The following is a 20,624-nucleotide window of genomic DNA, read 5'->3' on the forward strand; positions in this document are numbered from 1 at the left end:
AACTGTCCTGGACATGAATGTAGATTGTGTCTTGTAGGAGCTATTGTATGGAGTAGAACACGTACTGAAAGACATTTGTTCCACATAAAATGGAATATGGATTCAAACGGTCACAGCTGCATTTGAAATCAGTTTTCTTAACATGAACTTGTGCTCTGTCACCCAAATATGCGAGAGCCAGTGTCGTGCCAAAAACAGGCCTGCTGGGTTAAAAATCTGCATTCTCTCGGATACAGAACAGCTGATTTATTTATTATTATTATTCTTTATTTACCCAGGGAAGTAGCTGAGCACAGGTGCTCATTTTCAGCAACGCCCTGCACATAGAAACACACACACACACACACGCGCGCACACACACACACACACACACACACACACACACACACACACACACACACACACACACACACACACACACACACACACATTAAAACCTGGGAGCTGACCAGTACAACCACAGTCTTATACTGTTGGCCACTAAGCAGCTCCAGGGGGAGCAGTTGGGGGTTCAGTGCCTTGCTCAAGGGCACTTCAGCAGTGTTGCGTGAGTGATGACAATCACTTCCCCACCAAGACATTTCCAGCCCGTCCGGGGAATCGAACCGGCAACCTTTCAGCAACCTTCCTCTATAACCCTTAGGCCACCGCTGGCCCAAATTCATGTGCAAAATTTGATGAGACACTTGGATGCACAAATTCAGACTGATGAACCCTGACGAGGTCACCTGCATGGTGCCTCGTTGGTCAGGCCCTGACTAGCTTCATCCCCCATTCTACCAGTTTCCATAGTGCCCATCAGTGCTACTCAGGCATGCCTCTGCCACCTCCACTCACTGCTTTCTCCGCCATCTACTGTCCATTGTCTCAGTGAAGCACAAAAAAGGCTGTATTAACCAGATTCAGATTCAGATTCATACGAGGTTTCCACCGGACACACACTGGTCTGATTAACCCGTTCTGACCTGAGATCAGATTCTAAAAATGTCAGTCGTTCTTCGATTTTTCAAAAATAGCAGACCTACAAGCTCGTATCGCGCCACTCGGTGGCGCGATACGAGCTTGTAGATCTGCTATTTTTAAATAGCTAAAGCATAACATGATGCTAACACCAAAATGGGTGCCCGGTCAGAATGGGTTAATGATAAAAGCAAAAGGCCTACAGTATATTGTATACTCATGGTATTGACATGTCAAGTCAAATGTATTTATATTTATTTGTTGATGAAAGTTCTGTACATCATAATAAAACAGCATAAAAAAGTGTAACAGAGAGTAAACAACATTAACAGACAATTAAAGCAACATTAGACACGTGGTGAAAAAAAAACTAATTTACATTAGATTACATTACATTACATTCTGTAACCGATACTAGAAAATTAATCTGGATTTCTCCTATACAGCATACAGTACACATACAGTACACAATATGCTTTGCCCCTTGACACCCACAGCCTGGTGTGTGAGAAGCTGTTATGTGAAGCGGAACACATCGATGGGAGTACATGGGCTAACTTGCTACTATTCCTGATGATTCATCTCCCTTTCTTATTCATATTTTTATATACAACTCAATAAAGACTGTGGGGTGCTATACTGTAGTGTGTTGGCAGACATGTTTGTATGTATCCCGGTCGCTGCCCGCACAGAATACAAAACTCTGATGCTGGCATTCAAAGCAACCAAAGGTATGGCTCCCCCATATCTTACAAGTATGATTGAACCCTACAAACCCTCCCGCGCACTCAGATCAGCCAACGCAGGGAAACTGGAAGTACCCTCACTAAAAACGCCGGGACAACGCTCCACACGTCCCAAACTCTTCTCCCTTCTGGCTCCAAAACTGTGGAATGCACTTCCCATTGCAGTCAGAACTGCAGCATCACTCCCAATCTTCCGCCGTAGCCTGAAAACCCACCTTTTCAGACTCCATCATGGCCCATAGCACTTACCCTAACCCCTTAGATAGCATTTATGTTGGCTTAGATAGCATTTGACACAGACTTATAGCATGTTATGTAGACAGCACTATAATTGTATTGTATATAGTCATAGCACGCCATAGTACATATGTATAGCATAGTAGTGAATATGTATAGTTTATTATGTATAGTGTATGTATAGTTTCATCATATAGATATTCCGCTGTTACCTTCTTAGCTTACGCATGTTTCATGATAAATGCTTTTATGTGATGTATTCCCATGATTTTGTTCTTGCTTAAATGTAAGTCGCTCTGGATTAAGAGCGTCTGCTAAATGCCTAAATTGTAAATTCTAAATTCTAAATTGTATGAGTAAGAGTCAGTCAATGGGTCATTCTCATGGACTTTCAGATAGCAAAATGGCAGGAACACCTACTGGGAGTTTGGAAATATAACTGAATCAACAATAGGCCCCAGGCCGTAGCGTAACGGTCTGGGCACCGGACTGGTGATCCAGTGGCGGTGTGCCGCGGGTTCGACTCCCGGACCCGACACGGCCTTTACCGCATGTCATCCCCCCATCTCTCTCCCGTTTCCTGTCAGCCTACTTTCTATCCCTTAAAAAACCAATAAAGGCGTAAGCCGCAAAAAAATATCTTAAAAAAAAAAAAAAAAAAAAACAATAGGCTATTTTTACTGCTGCAATTAGTCATAAACCTGCATCTGATGATCCATAAGTATGTTTCACTGTTTCACAACCTTTCAGCAACCTTCCTCTACTAACCCTTAGGCCACCGCTGGCCCAAATTCATGTGCAGAATTTGATGAAACACTTGGATGCACAAATTCAGACTGATGAACCCTGACGAGGTCACCTGCATGGTGCCTGGTTGGTCAGGCCCTGACTAGCTTCATCCCCCATTCTACTCAGGCATGCCTCTGCCACCTCCACTCACTGCTTTCTCCGCCATCTACTGTCCATTGTCTCAGTGAAGCACAAAAAAGGCTGTATTAATGATAACAGGCTGCTGATCGTGTAACAAAGTATAAAGTATAAAGTATAAATTCCATTGAGGTTACCAGATCTCTGTGTGTGTGTGTGTGTGTGTGTGTGTGTGTGTGTGTGTGTGTGTGTGTGTGTGTGTGTGTGTGTGTGTGCACATGCGTGCGTGAGTGCGTACGTGTGTGTGTGTCATGCCATTCCTACCTATCAGTGGTTTTCAATATTACATTGTGTGAGCTGATTGAACTGAGTACCAACTGACAAGCATTCGTTTATACACGCACGCATGCACGCACGCACGCACGCACGCACGCACGCACGCACGCACGCACGCACGCACGCACGCACGCACGCACACACACACACACACACACACACACACACACACACACACACACACACACACACACACACACACACACACACACACACACACACACACACACACACACACACACACTAGATTAAGTAACATATCTTAGGTTAGACTTGCCAGTTTGAAGAGAAGGAGAAACTATATGCCACAGACCTGGGTCTTCTGGTCACATGCCAGATTCTGAGCAACAAAATATTTTTCTGGCAACAAAGCTACAGTATAATAAAGTGTTTCTGAATGCCTCTTTCATTTTCATTTCTTCTCCTTTTTTTTGGAACTGGATAGGCCACACCCTTAGAAAGGACACAGAAAACATCACAAGGCTTCTTGGTGGTGTATTGAATCTTGTGGACCAGACCCATTGCAAGATGCTGTACTCTGTCGTCCAGCCTGTCAAAGTGGGCAGGGGTGAGGTGGGTTCGGGGGGTGAGGCCAAGTAGGAGCCTGACCAGTTTGTTTTGGGAGGCCTTGTTTTAAGGGCCTTTGAGGTGCTGTGGTACCAAGAGGTGCATGCATAGTCAAAGAAACCTTGTTCGAGGGCTCCTGTCAAGGTCTTCAAGGTGTTTTTGTTGAACAGTGAGGAGATCCTGTAAAGGAATCTTGTTCTTTGATTGACTTTTTTGATTACGTTGGTGGCCATTTTATCACCGGAAAGATTGGCATCCAGGATGGAACCTAGGTATGTGTGTGTGTGTGTGTGTGTGTGTGTGTGTGTGTGTGTGTGTGTGTGTGTGTGTGTGTGTGTGTGTGTTTGAGAAAGAGTGAGAAATACTGCCAGGATAATTTCCTCATCACATTTCTTTGTCGTCCATCAGGTTTGATTACTTTCATCGTCAGCATCCACAAACTCACCCAGGTGAATTTGGAGCAGAGCAGCTCCTCTCTAATCATTACTTTTTGTAATTCCTGTCATATCACTTTGCATAAACCTTCACTGATCTGAATCCTATCATTGCATTGTGAAAGAATGGGCGCTTCCCAATGTGTTCTGTTTATTGAGAGCTTGTTATTTTTTCCCCCTTTTTTTTCTTTTGTACTTTTTTGTTTTTTGTTAGTTTTTTACAGAAGCATTCATATCAGGAATCAGAGTAATGAATACAAAAAAAGCTTCCTCCAGTAAACCCACAGATACAAAGTTCAGTTGAATTGAAGTATCACCCCAAAGAAAAACAACAAAAAAGACAAAGACGTACAATACAAGTTCAATAAAAATTGAGAATAAAAAGCACACAGTTACAGAAAGACAAGACAAAACAAAACATCGTTCAAACAGTACATCCATGACGTACTTGACTTAATCCTCTTTCCCCCGTCGAGGGGCATAGGGCGTCCACCAGAGCTCTCCATCTCACTCTCTTCTGGGCCTGCGCTTTTGCTTCCTGCCAGCTCATTCCAATGTCCTTTAGGTCCTGGAGAGTGGAACGTCTCCAGGTGTTTCTTGGCCTACCCTGTTTCCTCTTCCCCTGTGGATTGTAGTCCAGGGCCTGCCTTGTGTGTGTGTGTGTGTGTGTGTGTGTGTGTGTGTGTGTGTGTGTGTGTGTGTGTGTGTGTGTGTGTGTGTGTCTAAATACTTCCTTAATGTAAACGAAGTCCACACCCACAACACCAGAGGGAGTGCAACAAACCATGTACAACCCAGATTCGGCACAAACAAGGGACTAAATTATTTTCGCTCCTATGCCACCAAATTGTGGAACGCCCTACCAACAGTCATTAAGACATGTGAATCCCTTGACTCCTTCAAACTCTCAAAGGGCACCTATACGGACGGCTGCAATTCGAAACTGGCCCCCGTAAAATCTGAATCCCCCCCCCTCACCGCCCCAAGGAGACATACATTCTCCTTTCCATATTTCTTATTACCCCCCCTCTTTCTCAGCTCTTCTGTCACACCATCAGTCTAATTATGTAACTGCTGCGCATCGTGTTCTGAAGCAATGATGCTGGGTAAACATTAACACATTCTGACCGGGCACCCATTTTGGTGTTGGCATCATGTCGTGCTTTAGCTATTGAAAAATAGCAGATCTACAAGCTCATATCGCGCCACCGAGTGGCGCGATACGAGCTTGTAGGTCTGCTATTTTTGAAAAATCGAAGAACGACTGACATTTTTAGAATCTGATCTCAGGTCAGAATGGGTTAACACCTGTCAAAACAGTCCCAGCCACCGTTTCTCATTAATGCTGCCATATTTTTCAAACATAAATAAAACTTTCCCAAATCATTGTGGTGTACCACGTACTGTACACCACTCCTCATGTTCAATCAAGAAGCATTTAGGGCTAGCTATTTCAATAAAAGGTGTTCTATGACAACCGTTTTTGTTTGCTTGTAAATTAAGAAACGCCACACATAGCCAAATTTCCACATTTGCACTTTCACTGTCACACAATGTTCTCTTCTACGTTAAAGGGCAGACAGGGAGAACAGCGTGCATCTGACTACCTTGACACAGCACTGGTTTGTTTCAACAATCCCTCACTGTTTTCACAGTCTGAGTCCTCAGCATGTTTGTTCAATCTGTGAGAGACAATAGAGGAATTCTCTGATAGCAGTGCAAGGACAAGGACACAGCAGTGTGTGTGTGTGTGTGTGTGTGTGTGTGTGTGTGTGTGTGTGTGTGTGTGTGTGTGTGTGTGTGTGTGTGTGTGTGTGTGTGTACGCACACACACATGCACGTGCGTGTCTACGAGTGCTTGTGTGTGAGAGAGAGCGATAGACAAAGAGAGGAAGAGAATGAGAGAATATGTGCCTTTGAGTGCAAGAGGGAAAGAATGATTCCCTCCATCTGAGAGCATTTATGGAAGAGGAATGAAGCATCAGTTATGTAGATTCTTAGGTCCCTATCATCATTTCACTGAAACATAATAACAAATAAGTACATTTGTTGCACTACACTTGCAACACTGCGGCCAAACATGAACTTACAGAGAGACTAATATTTGGACTGGTATTATTAACCCACACAGAGGACAAAGCATAAGTTCTGCAGTGGTTTTCTCATATTTGTGTGTGACGTTTGAGAGATGTCCTATATGAAAATAATGTAGCTTTCCCCCACAGAATCAATGTCTGACGGTCTGTCTATCTATTTAGTCAGTGGTGAGGAAACTAAAGCCTATGGTATTTTTCAGCTATGGTATGGTTTGATTTGGGGCGGGCCTATAATCGTAACATTTTATCAAAAGATGTAGTCGACCACACCCAAAGCTGGCATTAAAGCCTGTGAAACATTGTAAAAATCACACCTGTGTGAAGGGAGGGGCGCTTGACCATGCAGCCCTCATAACATAACATCATATGCCGATTTGCTCAGTGACAGACAAAACAAACTCTGTTCATTGTTAATGGCATAATGTTTGAGTTAGTGACAAAACAAACTCTCAAAAATTAAACTCGCTATCCCCTTCATCGTCTGGATGGACTTATGGACTAATGGACTAATGGACTAATGGACTAATGGACTATGGACTATGGACTTTTAATGACGTAAAAAACAGAGCCCCACCTGACGTCATTTGGCAGCCAACTCTCTGGACTTTTAATGTTTGTTTAGAGTAGGCTACCAGTTTATTAAAGAGGTGATGCGCCGCTCACTTCACACCTTACTACTCTGTCTGCGTCTCATAGGAGGGCTGTGGACATTTCAGCAACCCGCCTACATCATCATTAGGCAAGATGTTTCTTTTCAAAAAGGATTAACAAATGTTATGTACATTTTTATTAACATGAGAACAACAAGGCTTCCATCATAGCACTCTAACCTTCCAGGAATAGAAAGCCTGCAGTTTATTTTTCTTTTACATAGCCTGCAGTTTCTATTAGCTTGGATTCCTCATCGATGTCACTGGCAGGCAGGTTTCTGAACTGTCAACAGCTCTCCTCTGAGACACAGACAGAGTAGACAAAAATGGTGCCATGCATTAGTGAGGACCAACTAGTAAGGACTAGTTAAGGATCAAAAAAGCGAGAAGAATACTTTTAACAGTGGGAGTATCATTAGTGTGATCGATCGCCTTAGCGATCCCACAATTATGAAGATGAGTTGAAAATGGGTCGTATATGTTAAAGTTGTCCTTTAACATATATGCAGATATTGTTCTAGGTGTGTTTTAATCTATACTTTAGTATTGTTAATGTACGATGCACCATTGCTGATCACCGAGTTGCTGATCAGATTTGTGCCATAAAAGCAAATCGTCATAGATGAATTAATACTCCTACATATAGTCTTTGAAGGACATGCTGATGCTGTCAGATGGAATTACATTGAACCCAGAATCTAGGACACTGCTTCATTCACAGCCTAACGCAGAATCGCAGATACTATGCAGCTGTTGCCATAGCAACGTCAGCGACCATTATATAAGTGGCCTATACATGCAATGCCATGGGGGATAATAGTATGGGCAACACGCACGCACGGGTCGCACGCACGCACGCACACACACGCACACACACACACACACACACACACACACACACACACACACACACACACACACACACACACACACACACACACACACACACACACACACACACACACACACACCCCACATGTCACCTACCATCAACTTGTTGGTAGGTGACTGACAGTACCCCAGATGCAGCTCATCCTTTCTCTCTCTCTGTCTGTCTGTGTCTCTCTCTCCCTCCCCCTCTTTCTGAGTCTGTTTTAAACACACACACACACACACACACACACACACACACACACACACACACACACACACACACACACACACACACACACACACACACACACACACACACCTGATCCACCACGTGACTGTCTACACTAGTACTGACTGTGCATTGGATGAGGTCAGTCAGACTGTCAATCCTGGCTCAACAAACAAGCAGTCCGTGTCCTACATTGTCACAGAGTGATTTACAGTATCAAATATCTGACTGCAATTGACAATGAACTCTCGCAAATAATAATAAGATACAGGTAAATAACAGTACTGGGCATATCTTCCATCTCGTATGTGTCGGGTGAGAAACGTTATTTTTTATAATAATAAAAAAAGAGAATATATATATATATATAGTGAAAATAGCCAATCCACAAGTTCACAACACGTTAGTCTTACAGATAGATGTGATGTGCTATTTTTACTACTTTTATTCGACATTCTTGTATGATAAATTAGGGCAAGTATATAGTTACTTACAAATATGTAAAAAATGTAATTCATTTGTTAAAAATTAATAACTAGTGACTATCATTTTCCATCTTTTGTAGTAGTATTCATCCCGAGTAATGTTTGAGGCAGTATGTTCTAATCTAGGCCCTAGATGAATGGTTCCTCCACACACTACAGTATGTGTGTCTATTGAAGAGCCCATTCCCTGAGCAGACCAGCAGTCCTGCACGGCTGCATGCATCTCACGCTGGTGACTCATGTTGTGCATGCACGGATGCACGCCACATCCGTGCATGCTCCAGGCTGACTGGGGTTTCTTTCTGGCTGAGACTGGTTGGGAGCTGGGAAGGACTGGCTGAGACCATAGACGGGGATGATGACACATAACGACATGACGGAGTGCAAACTCACATCTAGCAATAACAACACACGACTAGTCCGTCCTCCTCTCCTCTCCTGCTGTGTCGTCTGAGCTGGAGTGGGATAAACAAGGCTTTGGATATTTATAGACTAATCTGTCCCTGTCTTGGTGTCTGCAACGCGCAGCAGTACAACTCAACTAAACAATGCACACTGCATACTACAGAAACATACTGTAAATGGGCATAAAGTGACACAGCCAGACGGGTACAATGGGTGCATATTAACCCAAGGGGCATCATTTACAATCAGCCTAGTATAGCTATATATTATATATATAAACAAGACATCTTGAAAATGCTATAACAGTAACTTTATTTTAAGACAAAGACAAGCATATGAACTCCAGCCACCCTCTTGTTATTTGAGAGTAAACATGAAACCTTACACCGGTAGATACATTTTTCATGCCATCAATGGATATCGTTGTTGATGTTTTACTGTGCTGTACTGTACTGAGCTTGGCTTCCTCTCAGCAGGTGGCTGTGGCTGTCTAGACTCTAACCATATTAGGTTGCAGTCCTGTCATCCTCTTCCAAGCTATCATCTGCTGCAGAGAAATCAATCAATGTTTCATCACGAGCTGGCTGGAACTTTGCCTTACACCAGTGGTTCTCAACCTGTGTGGTGTGCCAGGGCCTTGAGAAGCGTATTGCAAGTGGTCCCCCAAATCATTGGCTAAATAATTATAGAACATTAACATAAAAACATTATGGTATTAGTTCTTTAACCCATTCTGACCGGGCACCCATTTTGGTGTCGGCATCATGTTATGCTTTAGCTATTGAAAAATAGCAGATCTACAAGCTCATAGCGCGCAAACGACTGACATTTTTATAGAATCTGATCTCAGGTCAGAATGGGTTAATCAGACCAATGTGTGTCCAGTGGAAACCTCGTTATGAATCTGATCCCAGGTCAGAATGGGTTAACATAAAAACATTATGGTATTAGTTCTTTAAAACCCTAAAAAGTGAGCTTTCATTGTGATACTGCAAAGTAGAAATTGATTGATCGTAACATGCTCTGACAATGCACGCAGCACCGCCATCTGACCTGGGTGCACATTGTACACCAACTCTTGTGGGCCCTGATCCAGAAAAGGTTGAGAACCACTCTCCTTCTCTCTCTCACACACACACACACACACACACCTGCGCATTTACATACAATATATATTTTTTCAGTAGCCATGAGCCTGTGGTTTGTCACCGTTTACAGCAGTTACAATTATTTTCTCTTGGAGCCCTATTAATGTTATCATTGTAAATGGAAAAAAAAAATGCAGTTTAGCTCAAACCATGTGTTTATTTATCCTCCCAACAAAATGTGGACAACTAACACAGATAGCAACAAGAGAGGTATTTGAACATGTCAAATACATTTCAAAATTAAAATCATTGTAACATTAATAACATGGAATGTAGTATTCTCCATTCAGATTCTTTATTCAAATGTTTTAGTTTTAGGAAACATCTCAAATAAATAAATATCTCTATAGCATTTCTCTGATACCTAATATATGAATATAGCCTCTTTAAAATGTGAAGGAAACAGAGGGTAAAATGAACATAGCCTCTTTAAAACGTGACAGAGGGTCAAATGAACAGAGAGAAGAAAGATGGAGGGTCAATATGAATGTAACTTTTCCTCCCAATTAAGAGTCTATGTTTTTAAAATATCAATATCCCTGTTCCACTGATAGTCTGCTGTGTGTGTGTGTGTGTGTGTGTGTGTGTGTGTGTGTGTGTGAGAGCTTTCTTTGGAATAGGACACAGGGAAACCATGCTCAGTCTTGAACTTCTCCAGAGTTTATTTGGCGGTTTTGTAGTTGTCGTTGATGAACAGGGTTAAAATGTTTCAAACGTCGGAGAGGGACAGTTAAAACAAGACGATCACAGGCTGCTTGTCTTTCGCTCCCTTAAGAGAGAAATAATGGAAGAAAAGAATACCACGAGAAGCACTGATGATGACAAGACACCAGGAGACCTCAAAGAAAAGGTTCCTCTCCCTTACCTACACAAACCAAAACCTGATGTTTTCTTCCAGGGCATATGAAGAGAGAACAAGTGTATAAAACACATATATATATAACTGTCCAAGTGCGGGTTTGTCAGTGTGCTCGCGCACGCACGTGTGTGTGTGTGTGTGTGTGTGTGTACACGTGCACACACACATGCTAGTCTTGTTCCAACTTCCAAGTCTAGTCTGTGCTATGGTCCTCCTCCATCTGGGAAATGATGGTGATCAAGTTCTGGAGGCCAAAGATGTATCCACTGTCCTGGCCCTCGTGAACCACGCTGTCCTCCCCATAGTGGCGGCAGGTCGTGTGGGCAAAGTCGATCATCCTGACGTCCACTAAGGGGCAGGAGGAGGACGTGTTACTACTCCCGCTGGACGCAGACGAGCAGTGTGGAAAAGCGAGTGCACTTTCATCCTCAACCTCGTCTCCTCCTTCCTCTTCCCCCTCTTGCCTTACTACTTCTTCCTCCTCCTCCTCCTCCTCGTCCTCCTCGTCAGAGAGGCCATCCTCCGCACGCGGGCGTCTACGTGTCTGTCGGGGCTCCCCACCATCATAGATGATGAGCAGTGAGCTGGAGTAGAAGCGGTAGGACTCGCAGGCCTCCAGTGCAGCCTGCATATCCCGCAGCCGGCTCAGCACCGGGGAGATGAGCTCACGGCGCAGGCGCTGCCCGTTGTGGAAGAACTGGAACAGGGCTTCTTTGAAGCCCGCCAGGGTCATCTTGCGGCCGTGGTACTTGTTCATGAACATCAGTTGCCCCGAGCTGGATTGATACACCTGGGGAGGGATGAACAGCCAAGTTAAATAAATGTTTGTAATCGGCCATCTCAGTAGAGAACACTTGATGTTATAAAGCTCCTACAAGTGTCTGTAATTCAATTTCACCCCCCAATTTCTTTCAGCTGGAACCCCTGCACGTTAGCCCACGTATTGCACTTTTCCACATAGGGAGCCACACAGTATGGCATGACGAGCATGTTTTCTGACCCATAGTTGCATCTCCATTAAACATTAACTGTTAATCAAGTCTGGAGGGTAGGGACTAGGGAGTGAAGCAGATGACATAGAATATTCACGCAACACAGCAGTTAACAAAACAAACAATGGAGAAATTAGAAGCTGCTTCACTTCCTTGTTGGTTGGCAGTATTAGTAATTGTGAGAAATACAAAAAGTGGAAGAAATAGAGAGGATTGACATGAGCTGTTTTTTCATTATGTTTTCCATCGATCAATGGTCCACATTATTGCATTGTATAGCTATGCAATGCAATAAGTAACCATACTAACGGCATGGTTAATACCAAAAGTATCTATGCCAGAGGGGTCAGGATATTGTGGCCTGGTGCAGGTACAGGTCAGTTGGTAGTGGAGAATGCAAGAAAGGGTGCCATGATGTCCTGTGTTATACCATGTGGATGAGGTGGAGAAACGGCAGTAGTCACCTGCCCCAGAACAAACATTGGTGTTCACAACATTTCCATGGAGACAGTTGGCTTGGAGCTTACGTACCTGCATGCCACAGAGACGGACTCCGATGGAAGCGGACGTGCTCTGCTGACATTTACGGATCTGCATGGCTTTCTTCTCTTCGGAGGCATCGTCTCCGTGCTGCCGCGTGCCCATCTTAAGGTCCAACACGCAGGGCATTTTGTGACGCCATGTGAGATTCTCTAGAAGGATGAATTCTGGGGAAACGGAGTCAAGGAAGGTTTTGAAGGGAAGAAGCGTTGAAGTCATTCCTTGTGGGTTCAATGAATGGAGACTCACCATTCAACGGTGGGATTCTTCTCAAAACAATATGCTTGACTCACATTAGTTGGTGATTGACTATATTCTCTATGCTATGAATATGCCATAGATATAAAGCACAGATGTGTCATAAGTGCCCAGCCTTATTTCCATGTTGACAGCCCCCTACATTGCTGGAGGATGCATCACAGAGGTCCTCACCAAGCCATTACTTTGTCTTCCATTTTTGGACACAATGGAAATTAAATACATTTCTATAATCTTCATAATACAACACCACTACTATGAGTGCTTTAGAAATCAGATTCCACAAGGCAAAGAAATGGATACCCAGGTGCTATTTGAATAACACCAGACCTCTCTCTCACAGTTACAGCTACGGCTGTGGGCAGTTCTCTAGTCAGTGAAAAGGATACTGTACTGGTTGCGGTGCTTGGCGTTGTCCTTCATCCTCTGCAGTTGCCGCTGGTGACACTTGAGGCTCCAGGGGTTGCGTTGTGGCACAGCGTTGCTGTGGCTCTGCTCCAGCGTGCAACACAGCAGATCCGCCTGCTGCAACCACTCCATGTCCATGTCCTTCTGGAGCTTCTTCTGCTGCAACCACTCCATGTCCATGTCCTTCTGGAGCTTGTGACTGGTGGGAATCACAGAGAGAAACTAGTCAGTACAACCACTCCATGTCCATGTCCTTCTGGAGCTTGTGACTGGTGGGAATCACAGAGAGAAACTAGTCAGTACGACAGATAATAATAATAATAATAATAATAATAATAAAACTTTATTTGTATAGCACCTTTCATGACATGAAATGCAGCTCAAAGTGCTTTACAGAACAATGGAGAATAAAAGAAAAGCAAGGCAATGACATTAAAAAACAAGCAGTAATGCAGTACAGTGAGGACATGAAAAATAAAAAATATAAGATCAATTAAAGGCAATGTTGTAGAAGTGGGTCTTGAGCTGAGCTTTAAAAATGTCTACAGAGGCTGCCTGACGAAGGTACAGTGGGAGCTTGTTCCAAGCCGACGGCCCGTAGAAGCAAAAAGCTGCTTCCCCGTATTTTTTAGTTGCCATTTTTTGGGGCAAAGCGAGCAGGCCGGCGGTGGAAGACCTTAGGGGGGCGGTTTGGGACATATTTAGGCAGGCAGTCATGTAGGTAGGAAGGTGCGAGACCATTGAGAGCTTTATAGACAAGTAAAAGAATTTTAAAATCAATCCTAAAAACAACCGGAAGCCAGTGCAGCGATGCCAAAACTGGAGTAATATGTTCTCTCATCTTAGTTCTAGTTAAAACTCTGGCTGCTGCATTTTGGACAAGTTGTAGATCACATATAGCACAATTGTATGGCCATCTGTGATCCGTTTTTTGGCATATCTATACTGGAACCAGATTGCATTAAATCACTTATTTATATAAAGAAAAAGGAAGAACTGGAAAAACAGAGCCACTAGTTAGCCACCAATATTACTGTGTGTTTGGGTGACATATTGATTAGATCGAGTAAATCATTTGAGCAGAGAATTTCAAAGCCATGTGTGTGTATGGGTGTGCACTGTCCATGCATATGCGTGGATTAAATAACAATGCAGACCTAACCGTGGCATCACAGTCATGGCAGGATGCCATTGGCCCGGTTACACCATGTGGTGTAAGAGGTGTCCAGAACTGCCAATCTACAGTTGTCCAGAACCGCCAATCCAACCAATATGCTCATATATGGGCATTCCAATATTTGGGTACTGTATATACTGAATCACTGATGACATCACAACACTCCATATATAGGCATAAAAGGGAGACAGGCTGACAGATAAGAGATTTCCATATATGGGCATACAATGTACACGTGTAGAACAAACGGAAACAAAAGGAACACAGACAGATGGGTACAACAAGTGCATATATATGACAAATAACTTATGTTGTATGTACTATGGCCAAAACAGGTCATCATGCATTTAATAATTTGATACTTAAACGTTATAGCACATCTACAATCTCGCAACGAGTTGTGAGCCTAGTGTATATCTGCTATTTCCGCAATTCTTCAACAGATTAATTTATACAGATGAATGGAAATGATTATTCAAAAAAAATTGCAATCAGGAAATCATGTAATAATTAACCCATTCTGACCGGCCACCCATTTTGGTGTCGGCATCATGTTATGCTTTAGCTATTGAAAAATAGCAGATCTACAAGCTCATATCGCGCCACCGAGTGGCGCGATACGAGTTTGTAGGTCTGCTATTTTTGAAAAAAATCGAAGAACGACTGACATTTTTTAGAATCTGATCTCAGGTCAGAATGGGTTCATCAGACACAGTGTGTGTCCGGCGGAAACCTCGTATGAATCTGATCTCAGGTCAGAATGGGTTAAATGCTCGCAACGTTCTCACCTCTTGTCCTTGTCTTTGCGGGAGTGGCGGCTTCGGACGTCCTTACTGTAGTTATCGTCCATGAGCATGCCGGGGGAAGCCATCTTTTTGCCGCGCTTCATTATCTTGCTCTTGGGCTCGCAGTCATCCCAGAGGTCGTTGTTCTCCAGGTCACCGGCCAGGTCACTGCGGAGGGGGTATGCGATGAGGCACAGGGTCCCCTCCTCATCCTCTTCGAAGCTCACCGACACCACGCCTGAGAGAGAGAGAGAGACGGACGGAGAGAAGACGCATTCAAAGGATGTCCAGATCTGCTCTCACCATTCCCATCATCAGAGGACAATAAAAGCCTTAAGATCAAAGTGTCTCTTACCCCCTTTTTATTTTTTGCTCTGCAGCAGTTACTTACAGAACAGCTTGTGCCTGCAGGCCAGGCAGCCACGTCTGTTAAGACACCTGACAGAAAACCAACAAGACCTGGAAAACACTAGCACAGAGATACTGACCTCTGAAAGAGAGGATGTGTGCATATCCACTTGTGTATAGTCACTTCTCTCTTTATGTGAGAACCCCCCTCTCCACCCACCCACACATTAAAGTATCTTCAGAAGCAAGCAGAAAAAATAACGTACACGACACAAATGACTCAAGGCTACAAAATAATTCCCCAATGTCATTTATTAAATCCAAATGCCAGTTTATCACATAGAGCATGATGATGAGGTATATAGAATCAACACAGCCCAACAACAAGCAGCACTTAAAATACAATCGGATTGGACAGATCCGATAAAGATACCCACCATATTCGCTTTGGCTGCAGAAGTGCAGACATTAAAGTAAAAGTACATCATTTAACAAAATGATATATTGCATTCCATTGCAGAAGCACTCTATAAAGCAAGCTGTGGATACCCAGTCTTTAACCTCACTATGCATCAGTAATGAATGGATACAGAACAATTGTAAAGACAAAGTGCAGAGAAAGGAGGATTGAGAAAATAAAAGGCAGATCATACTGTACGCAATTGTGTAAACAATGCGGACATATGAAACAAATTGTTCTTGGCAGAGAGAGAGAGAGAGAGAGAGAGCAAAATAAAATCTTGCGATCATGCAAGCATTTCTGAACAATTTTTGGAAGCATTGTAAAAGAACAGTCTTGGCAAACACTCCTAAATGAGCGTATTCACCTTTCCCTTTTCCACTGGGGACAAACGAAAATAATACCTCTTAGATAACACGTACGTAAGGGGATAAACGGTGGCGGTGGCAGGCGGCTTGCGGACAATAGGCTAATTGGAGAACATAGGCTAATTGGCATTGATATGCTGTGTACTGTACACAGGGTCTTTACAGGTCAGGACAGTATTACCCCTCTGCATCTGCACGCACGTATCACCTGTACTGTAATGTCTCTCACGGCATGGAGGATTTAAGTCCTGTTGAGGAACAATGGAAAACATACTGAACTGCGTAGTGTACGTGAGGATGTTTCAGGTGTTTATGATGAGTCCATGAACAAGGCTGTTGGTTATGTCTTTAACTGCACTGACATGTTACACCAGTCTATCGGCATTAACAACATCTTGGTACCTTCAAAACAAAAGATGAGACAAGAATGTGTGTGTGTGTGTGTGTGTGTGTGTGTGTGTGTGTGTGTGTGTGTGTGTGTGTATTGGGTGGGGGGGTTGATGCACATCCAGGCACACCCAGAGAGGTATTTGAAGGCTAGCCAGTCCTTTTCTTGTGACCTCACTCACAGCCTCTTTCATCTACGGATCTCTTTCCTCTGGCCATCGGATCCAAGCAGGTCAGGTCAGGATAGGATTCTCGCCTCATCTCATTTTCACCGTGCGTGCTGGTGGAACGCCGGGTCGTGATCTATGCACGGGACAGGGAAACACTAGCATCCTCCTGCCTCCCTGACTGTCTGCTTACCTGACATCTCAGCCGCAGGGCAGCCTGCTGTGGTTCACCAGCGGACAACCTAGTAGTGCTATAGCACTTGCCGCCCTCCTGTGGCCATTACTGTACATGAAGACACCTGAACAGAAGAATTACCCCTGCAGCAAACTCAGTGCCTTTTAAGGTTTAACCTTTAACAGAGGGTGTACCTCGGTTCTTAATGGATGGAGAGAAACAATATAGCCTCATGGCCCTCAGTCATCAATGAATGCATCATCACATCACGGAGGCCCGTCTTGCCTTCCTTCCTTTCCTGCATGCACTTACCTCTGTACTGAGGGGTGAACTTCCTCATGGGCGCGGGCAGGCTCTTGTAGAACTGGTGCTCGCGGGGGATGAGGGGCTTGCAGATGGTCTGCTCCCCGAAGCGCAGCACGCAGGAGTGACCGCCCACCTGGTGCACGAAGGGCTCAAGCATCACGCCCTTCTCCACGTAGCGCTGCTGCTGCTGCTGCGTCTGCGTCTGTTGTTTCTGCTGCTCTGCTTCCATGGCCTCCACGGCCTGCGCCTCCACGGCCGGACTCATCCTCCTCTGGCTCTGACCGCGCTGCCGCGAGCATTAGCCTCCTTAGCGCACGCACAAACTCACTCACACGCCGCAGTGGTGGGGACTAGGGCCGCAGTCCAGTCGCGCACGCACTCGCTCACGCACGCAGAATTGCAGATAGAGAGAGAGGCAGAGGAGACGACTAGTCCTTGTGTCAGACAGTGACTCACAATCTCGCAGGATGTCCGTCCGTTAAAATGTTGATCGACCTTCCTTCCCTGTGCGGCGTGTTCTTTGACGTCGTGGATCTGGTGCAGGGAGGATTTCTGCCCCGATCGAAAGACAAAATAAAAGAAAGAGACTAGAATATAGGAGAGTTACAAACAGAAAGGAACGAAAAGCTCCGCGTATGTCCGTATGTATGCCGTTGGGTTTTAAATTCCAGGCTGCGGCTGCTGGCTGCTGCTGCAGTCTCTCCGTTGAAGGCAAACAACCGTCTGACAGCTCTGCCTCTGAACTGCCTAAACCAATGGTAAAGCTTCCACCAGCCTGACACTGGGCCCGCCTCTAATCATCCCCGTTCCACCAATCAGCAGCAGCAGGAAAGTGTTGTTGGGTGGTAACCCTTCGAAGGCTCTGGAGAGTGGAGAGTGCAAACAAAGGAGGGGGGGGGGGGGGGGAAGAAACAGTGGAGTGGTGGAGGTGGTGGGAGAAACAAAAAAAGCAGCACAAAATAGCTAGTGAGAGAGCATAGCTGAACTCAGCTGTTTCCAACTCAACGAGGTCTACTCTCTCAGTGAGTGTGATGGTATGGTTTTATTAAACAGCCTGATTTACAATGGCGTGCACAGATAGACACTAGGGGGTGCTAGAGCACCCCCTGCCCTTTTGGCAATTTTTCTCTTAAAAAAAAATCTTGATAAAAAACGCTTCTACTATATTATTTAGGCCCCCACAATCTAAAGCTATGTTTCTATGTCAGTGGTTCTTCGATTAAAGAAAAATAGCAGACCTACAAGCTCGTAGCGTGCCACTCGGTGGCGCGCTATGAGCTTGTAGATCTGCTATTTTTCAATAGCTAAAGCACCAAAATGGGTTCCCGCCCCAAAATGCGCTGCACAAGGTGCCCTTTTTTCACTTGAGCACCTGCCCCTCTAAATGTCTGTGCACGCCACTGCTGATTTACCATTCAGAATTAATGATTTCCTCAGAGAAAGAGAGAGAGAGATGATATACTGTACATTACAAGTTAGAGAGAGAGGATACTGTACAACGCAACAGCAAATATATTATGCAACATGCAGTTGATTTCAAACCTCTCAGCATGTATATATATGCCCCACAGTGAGAAACCTGTGCTGAATAACAAAACAGCTTTGACACCGGCACATGATTTATGTGATGGGGGAAAACATGGTGTGAAATTTTAGAAGTTTTAACATTAGTTCATGACTTCAGCACTGCATGGCAGCTTTCTGTTTCATGCATGCATGTTTTCCTTGCATTACTTTACTTTACTGCATCATGACATCAAGACAGAGGGATTAAGGTAGCACAGTAGGCAGTAGCACATTTATATTGATTGGATAGCGACCAAAGAATTCAAAAATAAAAGCTGATCTCCACCTGTCGTCTCCACTCCCCAGGCCACCCTAACAAAACACAGGCCACCCGCCACACAGGAATACTTCTATTGACAATCTGCTGCTACTGTACTCACACTGCCACCTATATTTTTGCATTGCATGCCTGATATACGTTTCTTTTTCTTCTTTTTTTTAAGATATTTTTTTTGCGGCTTACGCCTTTTATTGATTTTTGAAGGGACAGACAGTAGGCTGACAGGAAACGGGAGAGAGATGGGGGGATGACATGCAGTAAAGGCCGTGTCGGGTCCGGGAGTCGAACCCGCGGCACACTGCGACTGGATTACCAGTCCGGTGCCCAGACCGTTACGCTACGGCCTGGGCCGATATACGTTTCTAAATGATGTCTCGCCTGCATGTGAGACTGTACACAGCATGTACAAAGGTCTATGTCTTTTGCGACTACCGTATTCTATTGCTGCACGGCTGCACCTCGTGTAGTCTACTATAGCTAATGCCTACATTGTAAATTGTAAATTGTATAGCTGCTGCTATTTGAACTGCCATCATTCCATTGCTAATATTTATGTATGTATGAAGCTAGTATGTTTGTATGTATGTACTGTATGTATCTTACTCTACTCATGTAAATATCTGACCTGTTTCCTTGTTCTTTCTTTTCTTTCTCTATCCTCGCTTTCCTGAAAACTATGATGCGATGCGAGAACGCTGACTAGCCAACAACAGTTGAGGACTCCTGGATTGCTGCCCACCACTCCCTCCTGTCTAGTATCAGGTACTTGAGCTCTGCAGTGCTGTCACGCCATTGTGTCTACGTAGGTGGTGCGCCTCTTTACCCATCTAGATGTGTCTTTTGGGTTGGCTCCCAAAATGTCACGTTGCTTGAAAAACATTCTAAACAACCGCTGTAAACGCTCGTGCACGTTTAAACTTGGATTTTCTTCGCCGTGGCTAAGTTTGAGGGGGCCCAGGGTGGGTGTGACCTCATCTCGGAGCTACAGAATAAGCGTAGTGCCGAGGGAACATACTGGGAATACCTTCTCTCTGACCTTGTCTGTGACGGGTCCACGCTCCACCCATGTGAGATGCAGGGCTGTATTTTGCGTGTCTTAAGTACCAGGTCTTATTACTTAACTTAAGACCTGGAGGCGTGGTCAATGCTCTTTGGCCACTCAGAATAGCCAAATGGCATTGATCACGCCTCCAGGTCTTAAGTTAAGTAATAAGACCTGGTACTTAAGACACGCAAAATACAGCCCCTAGACTAGTACCATTCATAGCATCTAGGGCCCTTTCCTACTGTACTATGTGACAGTCCATGTCTAGGCTCTGTACAGCAATACTACAGTAACTCCAATGTTGCCACAATGTTGCCTCTTGAGGTCATCTCCCCGGAATTCCAGTCAAGTGCGTTGGCCCTTAACCGGTCGAGGCAGTCCAGACACCAAGATACTTTCTGTGACTAGACCTCAAGCACTGTCCCTCTGGCAGTGGCAATGGTTCTGACCTCTGTGTTCTGAGGCAGTGC

At 44.5% G+C, this 20,624-nt stretch overlaps 1 protein-coding gene across 1 annotated transcript; it reads right to left on the minus strand.

The window, feature by feature from the left end:
• Positions 1-9,179: 9,179 nt before the first annotated feature.
• On the minus strand, positions 9,180-17,973 carry LOC310863588 (inositol hexakisphosphate kinase 2-like). The gene is made up of 5 exons (XM_083772039.1): positions 17,270-17,973; positions 15,056-15,290; positions 13,072-13,289; positions 12,416-12,591; positions 9,180-11,682 (listed from the first exon to the last, which is right to left on the minus strand). The coding sequence occupies exons 1-5, from the start codon at positions 17,526-17,528 to the stop codon at positions 11,086-11,088; spliced, it is 1,485 nt and encodes a 494-aa protein (XP_083628165.1). The 5' UTR covers positions 17,529-17,973; the 3' UTR covers positions 9,180-11,085.
• Between the last annotated feature and the right edge of the window lie 2,651 nt (positions 17,974-20,624).

Source organism: Protomyctophum parallelum, assembly GCF_964188405.1.
Source record: "Protomyctophum parallelum genome assembly, chromosome: 8".
Lineage (NCBI taxonomy): Eukaryota > Metazoa > Chordata > Actinopteri > Myctophiformes > Myctophidae > Protomyctophum > Protomyctophum parallelum.

Coding starts and splice junctions, on each gene's coding strand:
- LOC310863588 (XM_083772039.1), bottom strand. CDS start 17,528: ATGAGTCCGGCCGTGGAGGCGCAGGCCGTGGAGGCCATGGAAGCAGAG. Junction 15,291..17,269: donor GTTCACCCCTCAGTACAGAG/GTAAGTGCATGC, acceptor TCTCTCTCTCAG/GCGTGGTGTCGGTGAGCTTC. Junction 13,290..15,055: donor CGCAAAGACAAGGACAAGAG/GTGAGAACGTTG, acceptor GATTCCCACCAG/TCACAAGCTCCAGAAGGACA.